This window comes from Squalius cephalus (assembly GCF_949319135.1).
Source record: "Squalius cephalus genome assembly, chromosome: 1".
Taxonomy (NCBI): Eukaryota; Metazoa; Chordata; class Actinopteri; order Cypriniformes; family Leuciscidae; genus Squalius; species Squalius cephalus.
Genome location: NC_137122.1, coordinates 54,285,018 through 54,301,441, shown reverse-complemented (window position 1 = coordinate 54,301,441; position 16,424 = coordinate 54,285,018). Strand labels below are relative to the sequence as shown.

General features: G+C 45.1%; 1 protein-coding gene across 3 annotated transcripts in view; it reads right to left on the bottom strand.

Annotated features, from left to right (window-relative positions):
• The window catches only part of LOC307160263 (uncharacterized protein), a 46,371-nt gene that overhangs the window by 11,860 nt on the left and 18,087 nt on the right, over positions 1-16,424 (bottom strand). For all 3 annotated transcript variants that reach the window (XM_079874219.1, XM_079874220.1, XM_079874221.1), the window contains 6 exons: positions 8,710-8,795; positions 4,958-5,080; positions 3,730-3,804; positions 3,477-3,641; positions 2,198-2,316; positions 1,777-1,842 (listed from right to left, as the gene is read on the bottom strand). In XM_079874219.1, coding sequence (XP_079730345.1) covers positions 1,777-1,842; positions 2,198-2,316; positions 3,477-3,641; positions 3,730-3,804; positions 4,958-5,080; positions 8,710-8,795 — 634 coding nt within the window. The remainder of the gene's footprint in view (positions 1-1,776; positions 1,843-2,197; positions 2,317-3,476; positions 3,642-3,729; positions 3,805-4,957; positions 5,081-8,709; positions 8,796-16,424) is intronic.

Below are 16,424 nucleotides of genomic sequence, written 5' to 3'. Positions count from 1 at the left end.
TCAGTGCACTTAGGTTCCTCCATCAATGGGGGACTGACCTGAGGGAGTTTTCCCGGGAGTTCAGGAGTGTTGCTGAGGGGCTGGAATACAATGACATGGCTCTCAAGGACTTTGGCCCTTGATGAACCCCTTAGCCCGGAGAGGATATTCGACAAGGAACACCTTTCCCTTCGGGGGTTGGTGGATTTCTTAACTAAGTCCGCTGCAGGCCCAGAGGCCTTCCCAGAGCCCGCTGCCGGCCCGGGGGCCTTCCCTGAGCCCGCTGCCAACCCCGAGGCCTTCCCTGAGCCCGCTGTCGACCAGGAGGCCTTCCCAGAGCCCGCTGCCGGCCCGGAGGCCTTCCCTGAGCCCGCTGCCAACCCCGAGGCCTTCCCTGAGCCCGCTGTCGACCAGGAGGCCTTCCCAGAGCCCGCTGCCGGCCCGGAGGCCTTCCCAGAGCCCGCTGCCGGCCCGGAGGCATTCCCTGAGCCTACTGCTGACCCGGAGGCCTTCCCAGAGCCCACTGCCGACCCGGAGGCCTTCCCTGAGCCCGCTGCCGGCCCGGAGGCCTTCCCTGAGCCCGCCGCCAACATCGAGGCCTTCCCTGAGCCAGGTGCCTGCCCGGAGACCTTCTCTGAGCCCGCTGCTGGCCCTGAGGCCTTCCCAGAGCCACCCAAGCTTCTTGCCCTGCCGGCTCCACCCCTGCTGTTTGCTGGTGGGACAGACCAGACCGGAGGCCTTCCCTGAGCCCGCCGCCAACCCCGAGGCCTTCCCTGAGCCAGGTGCCTGCCCGGAGACCTTCTCTGAGCCCGCTGCTGGCCCTGAGGCCTTCCCAGAGCCACCCAAGCTTCTTGCCCTGCTGGCTCCACCTCTGCTGTTTGCTCCACCCTGGCCCTCAGCTGGGACTCCTGTGACACCGGAACCCGACTGGTCTGTCCCACCAGCTCCGCCTTGGCCATCTGCCGGGACTTTTGAGACACCGGAGCCCGACTGGTCTGTCCCACCAGCTCCGCCTTGGCCCTCAGCTGGGACTCCTGAGATCCCGGAGCCCGACTGGTCCGTTCCACTGGCTCCCCCACTGGCCCTCTGCCGGGACTCCCAAGACGCGGGAGCCTGCCTGGTCTGTCCCACCGGCACCTCCCTGGATCTCAGCTGGGACTCCAGACCTGTCTGAGCCTCCCTGGCTCAACCCTCCCGTTCCTCCCTGGTCCCTTCTAGTGACGTTTTGGGCCTTCTGCCATTATTGACTTGACCCTCCCTCCCTCCCTCCCTCGTCGTCTCTGTTGTTTGTCTTTGTCTTGATAATTGTTGTTATGTACCTGTCTTGTTTCGGTGTCCCTCATTAGGAGGGGGGGTAGTGTCAGAGTTCTGTCACTTCGGTCTGTTTAATCTTGGTGGGGTGACAGAGCTCTGACACTGCTTGTGTCTTGTCTTGTTGTGAGCGAACATGTGCCCTTCTGTTTAGGTGTGTTTTGTCTGTTTGGTGCAAGCACATGGCTTTATGCATGTTTCCCTGTGCCATGTGCTCGGCTGTTTATTGTGTAGCCACACCCATCTTGTTATCATGTTATTGGTTAGTTTTTCACAACTGCTCTCCCTCGTTACCTGCCTCGTTTGCTTCTGATTTTATCAGTCAAGTCAAGTCAAGTCAAGTCGTACAGTAATCTAAAAAAAGTGTATTGTCGGTATGAACAGTTTAATATATTTTTTACATAACTAATTCTTAATTAATGAATTTTGACAAAACAAGGTGTGTCATGCGTGTCATGTCAGTTGTCCTGTGTAATAAGTACATACTGTCCTGGTGTCATCATGTCCACTGGACGATCACAGGAGATGCAGTGAAACCGGGCCACTAATTGTCTATGACGAAGTAGGAAAGACACAAAGACAGTGAGGTTTGTTTCATACAACCATCATCATGTTAGTCATATGACGGTTATTCAGATATAATAGTGGCTGACTGAACATTTCAGAAACATACACAAGGATGCAAATGCTTGGTAAACTAATTCCCAGCATGTGGCCCTTTCCTTGCGTTGCATTCCGGTTTGTATTTTCCACAGCATGAAGGTAAGATCTTACAGATTTATGAATGAAAACGCTTGTTTTTAAATCTTCCTGGCCTACTACTGACATTTTCAGTAGACAAAACTCTAAAGATGGCTACGGCGCATAAGGTCTATACGTCTTAGAAAAAGTGAATCTGGTCACTCACTTCTTGAGTCCAGCGGCGTCGTCCTGCTCGGGGAGCGACTGTGTCTGCAAATTCTTGTGGATGTTCCTCCAGCGATCATCCAGCTGTTTCTTCAGAGGATCCAGCTCAATCCGGTTCAACTAAAGCCCAAATCATACATTTTACAGAAAATACTTGTTTCTATCCAACCACTTATGATGGAAGTTCAGGGGGGTCTTTAAGATTGGAGAGAACAGAAATGCTAGATTAACCCTCTGGTGACCTTCGCTAATTTTCAATCGTTTTTTTTATTTTATTTTTTTATACGAAACTTGGAAAAGATTTTGGCACTTTGCTATGTGAACACACAAAGAATCATGGACATGATTTGAAAAAGTTAAATAGTCCTAAAAAAAATAGTCACACTTGTGCTCCTCGTGATCAAAGTGAGTGACGCATTGGAAATTAATGGGAGACGAATTTCATCTAGTGGAAACGTTTGGTACTGCAGCCTAGCAAAATCTGACTGAAAGCTCATGTTTGGTAATATCAACCTCAAATTTGGAACACAACTTGTATATATTTATGGCTTTGATTTTCTTGCAGTTTAACAGGTTTTTTTTAAACCACGTTTTGAGTAAAACACGTTTTGTATAATATATAAATATTTCATATAAATATTAAAAATAGTATTTGTGTGCATTTTCCTAACAATAAACGTAAACTTTTATAATTTTTTTTTTTTTCTTTTTTTTTTTTTTTTACTTTTTACGAAGCACTGCTACTTGGGCGGAGTGATTTGCTCGCAGCGCCTTAAAAGCCCCGTGGTGAGGAGCAGAGAGTTCGCTCAGAGTTGGAGTAAATCACTCCGCCCAAGTAGCAGTGCTTCGCCTTCTGAGAATATAGTTCCCAGTATGTATACGGTTAGAAGATGGCTGTGTCTCATGTGACCTTGTTATTTGTACACGCTGTGACTATACAAATCACAACATGTAAATAGGAAAATGTTGGTGTTATTTTGTCACTTATTGGGAGCAGTATGCTAGCTGGAGCCGTTTACCTCCAGTCTTTGTGCTAAGCTAGGCTAGCAGTGGGTGCGTCAGACAGAGTTGCGGCACGCAAGGAGATGAGAAGGGTATGAATGGACTTCTCTAACTCTGGGGGATACGGTGAATAAGCTAAAGTCCCAAAAAGTCGCCATGTTCCTTTAAGACGTACAGGTTCCTAACAGTGAAAAAATATTTCTTACACCACAGAGATGTTAAATGACTTTAAGGAAGAATTGTACCAACAGCACTGCTTCTGTCCATCCTTCTCTCACCTTGCAGTCCATCTCAGTGGAGATCTTCTCGATGAGCTTGTTCCAGTCCTTCTCCTGCCCGCTGATCTTCCCGAGCAGCTCCTGTAACATGTTATTGAGCTGCTCGATCACGCTGTCGAACTGCATGCGGCTCACCTTGCTCTCCAGAGCCTGTTTGTCTGCTTTCTGAGGAGAAAAGAGACGACGTCCACTGATTGTGAGTGTCCCATGGGGAACTTGAAATATTTATGAATGGTATAAAGAAACAACTCACAATTTCAATCTTCATCTCCACCAGTTCCTTGTCTGCTTTCTTTTCATCCAGTTCCTCCAAAACCTTGTACAGACGCTGGAAAAGCCACAACTTAAGTCAATGTGCTTCATCCAGCATCTCACATATATAACTGCTAAAGGTTTCTGTAAGGGGTTGAGTTGGGCAAGGGTGTAATAATTATAACTAGCTTAATTTAAGTACAAATTAAGTCAGCAGGAAGTCCCTGCCATGGCATGTGTCTCAGTGCAAGTCAATTTTACTAGGGATGCACCGATATGAAAACTTTGGCCGATAACCGATAACTCTTTAAATTTGAAAGTCGATAACCGATAAATTGGCTGATAAATCTAAGTTCAAATTTGTATATAATTTTTTGAGAGCCTGATTACAAAAACTAAAGTCTCACCATTAAAATCCATGTCCCAAGCACACAATTATAATAATGTTCTCATTCAAATTTTATGTAGCCTATGACTTGCACTGCACATGTTGAACTTAACTGTATTTTCCTATTTGAAGTGATTTCAATCATATTTCAAGCAATTCAAAACCATCATGGCGAACAAAGTGCATCTGAAGAGTCTCAGCTGAAGGAAATCATTAATTATTCATTGGCTTTAATATGCGGCGTTGAGGACAGAGGCCTCAACGGCTGATTGAGTGAAGAGCTGTCCGTAACTGCTGGTCTGGGATCAGATTTCTCCGTAATAATAGCATAATGGCAAAACAGATTTGGTGTTTGTACTCTTGAGAGCGTCAAATGTTTCTTATTTACAATGTGTTTTTGCAGCGTTGAGCAATGCAGCCAATCACAAACATATCTGTTGTTTGCTTGAATACAGTGGCCAATCAGAGGTGTTTGAGTTAGAATCCACTCACAACTCTAAACACCAGAGTTTTTGTCCAGTGCCGAGTTCTGCTCGCTCGCAAATCCCCTTGTTATAAGTTAATTTACAATAAACAAAGTGTAGACATTATGTAGGCTAAATACGAGTGCCTACATAATGTCTTTTTAAATTAATTGTGCAGTCACTTTCATTGATTATAATGGAACTTTGTGACCCAGACAGCAACATAGTGTCGGCCCAGATCCGGCCCAAATCTGGGCAGTGTGGAATCCATGTGTATCAGATCATTTAATATTACTGAGTACTAAAATAAGCAACTGAATCTGTACTGTAAATGCCCCTGTTTCTCGATGAACAGAAGCTGTGCTGCTCTCACTCACATCGATGTGGATCTGTTTCTCGCTGTGTTCCTCCATCAGGCGTCTGGATGTGCTGTGGAGTCTCTCGATGTCGGCCTGCAGCTCCAGTAAGACTCCCTTCACATCACTCGCCACATCAGTGTTCTGTAGCAAAACACACATTTCACAACATCACATACCTGTACACACAGAGGACATTTTCACCGATCTGTCGGAGCTCGGGAGACTCGGCTTCATTTCAGTTTTAACATAGTGTCGGCCCAGATCCGGCCCAGAAGTGTACCAGATGTGACTTGGATCTGGGCCGACGCTGTGTTGCTGTCTGGGTTGCAACTTTGTCTCAAATGTTTCCTAAAATGTCTTAAGAAGAATAAATATAGACTCTCTTCATCTCTGTTTAATCTCTGTTCCTGTCTGTCATGTACCTTAATCCTGTCCTGGTGTTCCTGGTTCTTGATGTGAGTGGTCTTGTTCTCCGGTGGTTTGTAGACACTCTTGGGCGACTGACTGACCTCCTGGTTTAGATTGTGATCTTCTTTCTGCTGTTGACCCTCATCCTGACCTGAACTCTGAGCCTGACCTGAACTCTGATCCTGATCCTGGCCTGAGCTTTGGACACGTGTCGCTGCTTTGCTGAACTCTACTGCCTCCTGCTGTAGACTTTGAGAGTGGAGAGGATGAGGAGGACATCACATCCTCAATCGTAACCCTGAGGCTGTTTAACTACAGGTGAACCGTAAAGAAAAAAATGAAAATAATGTTAAGGAAAAATAATAACCCAATGCTAGAGTATTAAAACAACAGGGCTGGGCGATATATAGGTTATTGTGATTTATTAGTTATATTATAATATTAACCTTTGGTGTTTGAGTTTGATATATGGCCCAGCCCTTTGGAGGGAGGAGTTCTGTCTGTCTGACCTGCTCTTGTATGTGTCTGTCTTGGCTGCTTCTCTCTTCCTCTCTGTCACTCTTCTCTCTCATCAGAACCTGCACTTTCTCATCCAGCTTCTGCACTGCAGTCCTGTATGAGTGTGTGTGATGTACAAAGGGCTCAAAATGTCCACCAGTGAAAGGAAATTGCACTTGCTTTTCTAATTTAATCAGGTCCAGATTCATGCTCTTCTGCAGTGCAAAAAACAAGTGTGATGTGTTTCTCCAGGAAATTGAGGAGAAAATGTATTCTGATATAGCATCATTATGTCCAGATTCTGCTCACAATGAGAATGTCCTCACAAAGTGAGAAAGTAAGAAAACATCTATAAAACATGTATAATTGTACAGTGGATATAAAGGGCCCTATTTTAACTATCTGAAATGCAAGTAACTTTGTGGGCGGGTCTTGGGCGCTGTTGCTATTATACCGGCGGGATAAATTACTCTTGCGCCCGACGCAAATCTAAAATAGGTTGGTCTGAAGTAGCTTCATTATTCATAGGTGTGGTTTGGGCGTAACGTGAAATAAACCAATCAGAGCGTCATCTCACATTTCCTTTAAGAGCAGGCGCGCTTGTTCCATGGCGGATTGCTATTATAACGGCGGGTTTGTCAGGCGTGCGCCAGGAGCGGTTCACAGCCGAGGAGACCGACGTTCTCGTTAGGAGCGGTTCACAGCCGAGGAGACCGACGTTCTCGTTAGGAGCGGTTCACAGCCGAGGAGACCGACGTTCTCGTTAGGAACGGTTCACAGCCGAGGAGACCGACGTTCTCGTTAGGAGCGGTTCACAGCCGAGGAGACCGACGTTCTCGTCAGGGCCGTAAAAGACAGAGAAGTGACATTGTATTGGGATGGGAGAAACCCACCCAAATTAGCTTCGGTATGCAAGTGTATGATAATTTGGGTAAATGTGTAAGCTAGATTTATGTCTATTTTTTCACATCTTCATGGACACAACAATAATTTCGTGTATTAATATTTTTCCTTGTAATGTAGCCTAATGTAGCCTATGATTTGTAAAAATGAAAACTGCTGCTTCTGTGTAGATGAGAGAATCAAAGTGTAGCCGCGTTGTGCACACGCTACACTGATTATGGCCAAGCATGCGGCCTTAAAATAGCATATGAATAACATGCGCAACACAACACTTTAGACTAGGTTTTTCCTGGTCTGAGGCGGAATTGTTTTCTAAACCTCCAAGATAGCACCAGGGAAGGTTTGTGCCGGAACTCGCTGAACCTCCCCTGGGAGTGCAAGTTCATTTCCTAATTTACCAACGTGTGTCTGTGGAGGGAAAAGTCCGCTGTGCGTGGGTGCAAAATAGGAATGATACATGCGTTGGTGTACAAAGTCAATTGCGCTGTGTGCAAGATGCTGCCCATAAAGTCAACAACAAAAGAATTGGACCTATAATGTAAAAATAACCTAAGCAATGACATATTTCAGAGAAAATAATAAACATAAAAAAAAAAAAACACTAACTAAATGCATAAGTGTACACACCCCAGCTTATTTGGAGTTTATCAGAGTAACTTCAGGAGAAGACAGATGTGTACCATTTCACATGGCCTTGATGATTAGTTCATTCTGAAAACAGCCATTTACCCAATTAGAAAAGGGTGTGCACACTTACGCAGTTAGGTTATTTTAAAGTGCCCCTATTATGCTTTTTCAGAAATATTATATTTCATGTAGTGTGACAAAGCTGTTTGTGAATGTAAAAGGTCTGCAAAGTTTCAAGGATAAAAGTGCAGATAAATGGAGTTATGGACTCCTAAAAGAAGGAATCGATCCTGAAATGCCTGAAACGAGTTGTCAGTAATTCAGTCACAGCAGACTGGGCCATCTGACCAATCAGAGCAGAGTAGACCAATCACAACAGACTGGGCCATCTGACCAATCAGAGCAGAGTAGACCAATCACAACAGACTGGGCCATCTGACCAATCAGAGCAGAAGAGAACAATCACAACAGACTGGGTCATCTGACCAATCAGAGCAGAAGAGACCAATCACAACAGACTGGGCCATCTGACCAATCAGAGATTGGGCTGTGAAAAAAAACAGCCCAAAACCATGGGCTGTGTGTCATTCAGAATTGAACTGAGTGAGTGAACCATTTAATTTCCAGAATTTAAAATGAGGTGGAAAACAACAATTCGGAACAGAACTTAACAAATTTTCCAAATCATATTTAGAAATGCCATTTATAAAATTCGTTTTCCATTTCCACAACCGATTTCCTGCGTAAAATATCCTGAAGGGTCTAAAATATAAACACTTATAATATGCTTCCCAGACAGCAACATAGTGTCGGCCCAGATCCGGCCCACATCTGGTACGCATGTATCAGATGCGGCCTGAATCTGGGCCGACACCATGTTGATGTCTGGGTTACCATAGTTAATCATGGTAAGACAAAAACATGTTTTGGAGGAAGGATTGATGATGCATTGACTCATTATTTAAATGTTGTTACATAGTGCACCTTCAAATATATTCTCCTATCCCAGTTAGATTGATTGCGCTGAAAAGTGTACAGTGTGTCATTGTGGCTCAATCAATACATTGCTCTGTTTGTTTGAGCATCTCGACATTGGTTGCTCAGTCACCGGCATGAGTTTAGGCTGAACTATCTATTTGACTGACACAAATGACACACTTCACCTTTTACAACAATAGAAGTCTAGGGGAAGTTCTGTTTAGATAATTACATAAACTGTAACGATGAAAACAGCCTTTAGATGAACTTTACTATCATACAATCTGATAACCCTAAACTGTGTTTTTAAAGAGAGGGTTAGAGGAAAGTTTAGGTTGGATTATTTTCTCTCATACCTTCTCTTTATCTTCTAGAAGACTGTCCACAAGAGTCCTCAGATGATTCAGCTGCTCCGGCACATGGTCAGGAATCTGCCGCTCTCCTGCAGACATCACAAACAAAATGTCAGAAACATACTTACACAAGCATATTAACAAAAAGTAAAAATTGGGACTAGTACTAATTATAGTACTAATTATGCACTTATTGTGTACATTTTTACATTGACAGTGTAAATGAGAACCCAAATGAAGTTTATTATAAACAAAACCAAACATGAAACAAAAACGTGGCGTGGCATGAAAACAAAAACCAAGGCATGAACATGAACTTACATAACAGCAGAACTACAGGAAACAATACTTGACCAAGACACAAGGCAAACATGAGGGCTTAAATACACACAAGACTAATGACTAGACAAGGGACACCTGTGAACAATGAAACAATGAACCAATGACAACATGACACAGACAAGGGAACACATGGCAGGATCACATGACTAACAGGGAATCACATGACAGACATGGAAACATGACGTGAACAAACCCAAAAACAAAACCGTGACAGATCACCCCCTCTAAGGGCGGCTCCCGACGCCCAACAAAACCCCAAAAAAACTAAATTCCAGGAGGGTGGAGCGGAGGTGGTCTTGGGGGAGGGATGGAGGGCCAGGCCTGTGCAGGGGGACAGGACATGGGACGTGGCATGGCGTGGACGGGCCTGGGTTGTGGCATGGTGTGAATGGACCTGGGCCGTGGCATGGCGTGGGCGGACCCAGCAGTGCAGGAAGCCAGGGCGGTTCCGGCAGTGCAGGAAGCCAGGGCGGACCCGGCAGTGCAGGAAGCCAGGGCGGACCCGTCAGTGCAGGAAGCCAGGGCGGACCCGGCAGTGCAGGAAGCCAGGGCGGACCCGGCAGTGCAGGAAGCCAGGGCAGACCCGACAGTGCAGGAAGCCAGGGCAGACCCGACAGTGCAGGAAGCCAGGGCAGACCCTACAGTGCAGGAAGCCAGGGCAAAAGTTAAGAGCCGGCAATTCAGGAGACCATGAGGGTGCAGCCTCCATGGTCCTATCAAGGACCCTACTGCCCGTACAGGCATGACGTGAACAGCCTCAGGCTCAGCAGGCGTGACGTGAACAGCCTCTGGCTCGGCAGGCGTGACGTGAACTTCAAATGTGTGCACCGACCACAGACACACCATATGGCTGTGGCCATAATGGTTAGTGTAGCGGTCACTGAGGGCTCAGGATTAGTGGCAGCCATCTCTGCTGAGGACTCAGGTTCAGGCGTGGCGGCGGCCATCTCTGCTGAGGGCTCAGGCAACGTGGTGGCGGCCATCTTGTTCGGAGACACTGGCTCGGCGGCAGACGTGGCGTGAACAGACTCAGGCTTGGCAGGCATGACGTGAAGAGGCTCAGACTTGGCAGGCATGACGTGAAGAGACTCAGACATGGCAGGTATGACGTGAACAGACTCAGGCTGGGCAGGCATGACGTGAAGTGGCTCAGGCTTGGCAGGCATGACGTGAAGAGACTCAGACATGGCAGGTATGACGTGAACAGACTCAGGCTGGGCAGGCATGACGTGAAGTGGCTCAGGCTTGGCAGGCATGACGTGAAGTGGCTCAGGCTTTGCAGGCATGACGTGAAGTGGCTCAGGCTTTGCAGGCATGACGTGAAGTGGCTCAGGCTTGGCAGGCATGACGTGAAGTGGCTCAGGCTTGGCAGGCATGACGTGAAGTGGCTCAGGCTTGGCAGACATGGCGTGAAGTGGTTCAGGCTGAGAGGATACTGTGGGTTTGTGGTGTTCCTCATCCGTTAAACCCACAGTAAGAGTTGAGCCACTTAACAAAAGGGCATAGTCAATATACTGGGCCAGGGAAAAATTAATTTTTCCCCCTGGCAATTGGGACCGCACCGGATCGTTCAGCCCAAAACGAAAAATGTCTTTAAGAGCCACATCATTAAATTTTACCAGGCAACACAGTCCACAAAATTTCTCCACATACGTTTCCAGGGGAAGATTCCGCTGGCGTAGGTTTAGGAGGGCAACCGCTGGGTTCATGGGCGAGGTCGAGTATTCTGTAAAGGATCCACTGGAGGCAAGTGTAAATGAGAACCCAAGTGCAGTTTATTATAAACAAAACCAAACATGAAACAAAAACATGGCGTGGCATGAAAACAAAAACCTAGACATGAACATGAACTTACATAACAGCAGAACTACAGGAAACAATACTTGACCAAGACACATGGCAAACATGAGGGCTTAAATACACACAAGACTAATGACTAGACAAGGGACACCTGTGAACAATGAAACAATGAGCCAATGACAACTGTTATGTCCCTTCACTACCTGTGTTTCCTTTGTCTCTGTTTGGCTGCTCTGTTATTGTTTATTGTGTGCAGGTGTGATCGATCACGAGTGGGCGGAGAGACACCCTTTAAAACATCAGTCACTCCGTGGAGAGGGGGGGAGATCTGTGTTCTGGCAACCACGCCAATGATTGACCTTCCTGCATCTTTTGTTATAGTTGATCTCCCATTTTCTGTTTTGTTGGCAATTTATTTATTCTTTGTTTAATAAATCCCTAGACAAAACGAGTCCAACTGACGTTGCCGTCATTTTATGTTGCGGTTAGTATGCCTGATCGTAACATTTGGGCGCTCGTCCGGTTTTGAATTAAGTAGGAAGTAATGTTTTTGTGAGCGGCTTTTGTTGGTGAGTACCATATATATATTTTGGGTAGAGGAGCGTGCACCTCAATAAGTAAGTCATCGGGCAGACACGGAGTTTGCCACTTTATTATTTTAGTTTCATTATTTTTGGTGGTATCCTTAGTCGGTACGTTTCGGGGGTTGTAGTAGACTGCGCAATCGGTCTGCTACGTCCTCACGAGCTTAACGTTTAATGTACACCGGGTAGGGGATCCACTGAAGACTAGTGAGGCTTAAGTTTAGTTTTTTTTGGGTAGGTAAGTAGGGGTTGGGGTGCAGTGAATCTCCCAGTCTTTTGGTACTCGCTTGTTTTGTATGTCGCTTTAGTGATTTGATAATGCACTGTATAATATAGTGTTTAAACAGGCTGAGGTTGAGTTTAGACTTTTGTTGGCTGTAGAGATTTTTGGTGTTTTAGCCCATTCGTATGTCTAACTTTTCCTCAGCTTGTCAGTATTGTGGCGTGGTTGGTTATGTTAATTTTGTGGTCATTTTTTTGGGATTTTTGATCACTTCGTTTTTTTTCCTGTAGTGGTGTAGCAGCCTGTAGTATTGTTTTGTTTATTTTGTTGTTATATTGATCATGTCTATAGTTCAGGAGTTTGTTGAAAACCCCTCGGTAGAGACGTTTAATAATCTTAAAAAGGAGCAACTTTTGGAATTAGCTACTTATTATGAAGTTGAGTTGTCCGCTTCTGATAAACGCCTTAAAAATAGCATTAAAACTGCTTTGTTACCAGTTTTGGTAGAGAAGAGGGTTTTGCCTCCTGTTGATATGAGAGATTCTATCCGGTTGAAAGAGCTTTCTATTCGGGAGAGAGAGTTAGACAATGAAAGAGAAGTGTTGCGTTTAAGAGTCTCTGAGAACGAGTTGGAAATGAAACGCTTAGATTTAAAAGCTAGACAGGAAAATATTGATTTCAGTTACACCGGGTCTTTTGATGTGGGCAAAAACATTAGGCTGGTACCACCGTTTATTGAGAAAGACGTGGAAAAATATTTTCCGCATTTTGAGAAAGTTGCGTCAACTTTAAGTTGGCCGAAAGAAGTATGGACTTTATTAATTCAGTCAGTGTTGACGGGTAGAGCACAAGAAGTGTATTCTTCACTTTCACTTGAGCAAAGTAAAGATTACGGTGTGGTTAAGGCAGCTATTCTGAGATGTTACCATCTAGTTCCGGAAGCTTATCGACAGCGCTTTCGCCGATGTGAGAAAACTGAGCATCAGACTTATATCGAGTTTGCTCGTGAGAAAGAGGCTTTGTTTGATCGATGGTGTTTGTCAAGTGATGTAGACAGCCAGGCAAAGTTGCGAGCTTTAATTCTTGTGGAGGAATTTAAAAATTGCTTGCCTGATGTTGTAGCTACTTACCTTAATGAACATAAAGTCGATTCTTTGCACGAAGCTGCTGTCCTGGCAGATGAATTTGTTTTGACCCACCGTGTCTTTAAAGATAGATATAAGTCTGTAAGTTCATCTCCAAAGCCCAGTTATGCTGTGGTCCATTCTTCCGGTAGTCCAGAGCAGGCTTGTTTTTATTGTAAGAAGCCTGGGCACTTGGTGGCAGATTGTCCAGTGCTGAAAAAAAAAACAAGCTGCGAAAGGCTTTGGATTGATTAAAGTGTTTCCACATATTGCTTCGCCCCGTCTTGAATTGTCGAGCGAGGTGAAGACTGGATATGAACCTTTCATTAGTGATGGTTTTGTGTCGTTGTCTGGTGATGATGATTTCATTTCCGTACGCATTTTGCGCGACACCGGTGCTGCACAATCATTCATTTTGAAAGGGGTTTTGCCTTTCTCTGAAACAACGAAAACGGGTACCAGCGTTTTAGTTCGGGGTTTTGAGATGGGCTTCACTGTTGTTCCACTTCACCAAATCATTTTAAAGTCTAGTGTAGTCACTGGCCGCGTTGCGGTTGGTGTTCGTGAATTTTGCCTATTTCTGGCGTTTCCTTTATTCTGGGCAATGATTTGGCAGGTGGTAGTGTGTGGAGCCTAGGGAGTTTGGAAGTTATCCCTCAAGTTGTCACTGTGCCTAGCAAGACAACTGACCATGTGTGTGTGGAGAAAAATCCCGATGTGTTCCCTGCATGCGCGATTACTCGCGCTATGTCAAGGAAAGGAGGGTGCTCCTCTTCTCCTGTTGAATATGAATTGTCTGATTCTTTCTTTGTGAATCTTGATTCTGAGACGTCTCCTGAGTCAGCCGCTGTTGATTTGTCTGGGCTTGATAAGGAAACTAATAAAATTAGGACGGAGTCTGCATGCGTGTCACGCGCAAAATTGATTGCTGCTCAAAAAGCAGATGGGTCATTAGTCTCTTTATTCTGCTCTGCCTCATCTGAGGTTAACCTGGATGAACAACCACAATGTTTTTTCTTTCAGGATGGTGTTCTAATGAGGAAATGGAGGCCTTACAATGTTCCAGACTATGGTAACTCTGTTAATCAAATTGTGATGCCAGTTGAATACAGAGATAAAATTTTGAGTGTAGCTCATGACAGTGTAGCTGGTCATATGGGGGTCGCCAAAACACTAAATCGTGTTTGTCAACACTTTTATTGGCCAGGGTTGAAGCGGGATGTAGTTAGATTTTGTAAAACTTGCAAGGTCTGTCAGCTGGTTGGTAAACCTAACCAGAAAATTCCTCCTGCTCCTCTGTACCCCATTCCTGTGGTGGCCCCGCCATTTGATCATGTCATTGTTGATATTGTTGGTCCCCTTGTGCGCTCCACGAGTGGATATCAATATCTTTTAACAATCATGTGTGCATCTACTCGTTTTCCGGAAGCTATCCCTCTGCGAAAAATCTCTGCTAAAGTGGTGTTAAAGGAGTTGCTAAATTTTTTCTCTGTGTTTGGTCTGCCAAAAGTCATTCAGACTGATCGTGGATCGAATTTCATGTCTCGTGTGTTACCCGTGTTTTGAAACAGCTTAGCATACAACATAATGTTTCCAGTGCCTATCATCCTGAAAGCCAGGGGGCACTGGAACGTTATCATCAAACACTGAAGAGCATGTTGCGTGCATATTGCCTTGAGACTGGTAAGGATTGGGCAGATGCAGTTCCTTGGCTGCTGTTCGCCTGTAGAGAGGTGAGACAGGAGTCACTTGGTTTTAGTCCTGCTGATCTTGTTTTTGCACACACTCCACGAGGTCCGTTGGCTGTATTGAAAGATCACTTTTTAAGTGAACGCCCTGCAAAAGACATCTTGAGTTATGTGTCAAATTTTCGTTCTCGTTTATACAGAGCCCGTGAGTTAGCCCATGAGAATCTTGAGAGAGCACAAGACAAGATGAAAAATTGGTATGACCGTAAGACCATAGGTCGACACTTTAAAGTGGGCGATAAAGTACTCATGTTACTTCCTATCTCTGGATCTGCTCTACAGGCTCGTTTTAGTGGTCCATATGTGGTAATGCATGAAGTTTCTGACCGCGATTATGTAATCGCCACTCCAGACCAGCGGCAGCAGAAGCGTCTTTGTCACATTAATATGTTGAAGCCTTATTTTGAGCGTACTTCTTCTGCTAGCCTAGATTCATCTCCGGATTCGTCAGGTGATAAATCTATACTATTGTCTGTTGTGGTGGAGGAGAGTGATGAAATTGAAAATAATCCATCTCGGGCTCTAATTGAGGGTCGTCTTAACAACACTGAAATGCTCTCAGTTTTAGCTGATCATCTCTCACACCTCACAGACTCTGAGAAGGTTGATATTTTGGATGTTGTCCATCAATTTTCAGAGTTGTTTAGCGATGTTCCAAAACAAACTCATATTATCGAGCATGACATTGATGTTGGAGAAACAGCACCGATAAAACAACATCCATATAGGGTAAATCCTTTGAAACGTGCTGTGTTAAAGAAGGAAGTACAGTACATGCTTTTAAACAACATTGCGGAACCTAGCATGAGTGCATGGAGTTCTCCATGTCTCTTGGTAGCAAAGCCTGATGGTACGTTTAGATTTTGCACTGATTATCGGCGTGTTAATGCAGTCACCAGACCTGATTGTCATCCGTTGCCCAGGTTGGATGATTGCATCGACCAGGTGGGTTCTGCAGTTTTTGTTAGCAAGTTTGACTTGCTAAAAGGTTATTGGCAGATTCCCCTCACTAGTCGTGCACGAGAAATATCTGCCTTTGTTACCCCAGATGACTTTCTGAATTATCACGTTATGGCTTTTGGAATGCGTAATGCTCCCGCAACGTTCCAGCGATTAATAAATACAGTGCTGTCTGGCATGTCTGGCTGTGAGGCCTATTTGGACGATGTGGTCCTTTATAGTGCGTCATGGCCAGAACATGTTCAGCAGATTCGAGAGCTATTTTGTCGACTGTCTGCAGCTAACTTGACAATCAATTTGGCTAAATGCGAGATTGGCAAGGCAACAGTCACTTACTTGGGTAGAATAGTAGGAGGTGCTCAGGTGCGTCCTTTGGATGCCAAAGTTTCTGCTATTTGTAGTTTTCCTCCCCCTGCTGATCGTCATGAGTTACGCAGATTTCTTGGTATGGTGGGCTACTACCGTGGTTTTTGTAGAAATTTTTCATCTGTAGTAGCTCCACTGACTAATTTGCTTAGTCCAAAGGTGGTATATCAGTGGTCTGGTCAGTGTCAGAGTGCCTTTGAAAATGCAAAGGCATTACTTATTTCAGCTCCTGTGTTGGCTGCACCTGACTTTGCGACACCTTTTTTTTTAATGGTTGACGCAAGTGATCAAGGTGCTGGAGCTGTCCTTCTCCAAGATGGTGTTGAGAATGTCCATCACCCTGTTTGCTACTTCTCCAAGAAGTTCAATCAACATCAACGGCGGTACTCCACCATCGAAAAGGAGACGCTGGCCCTTGTTCTTGCTGTCCAACACTTTGAAGTATACTTAGGTGCTTCGGATAAAACAATTGTTTATAGTGATCATGACCCCTTGAAGTTCCTCAGTCGCATGAGAAATGCCAACCAGCGTCTGATGCGGTGGAGTTTGATCTTACAACCTTTTAATATTG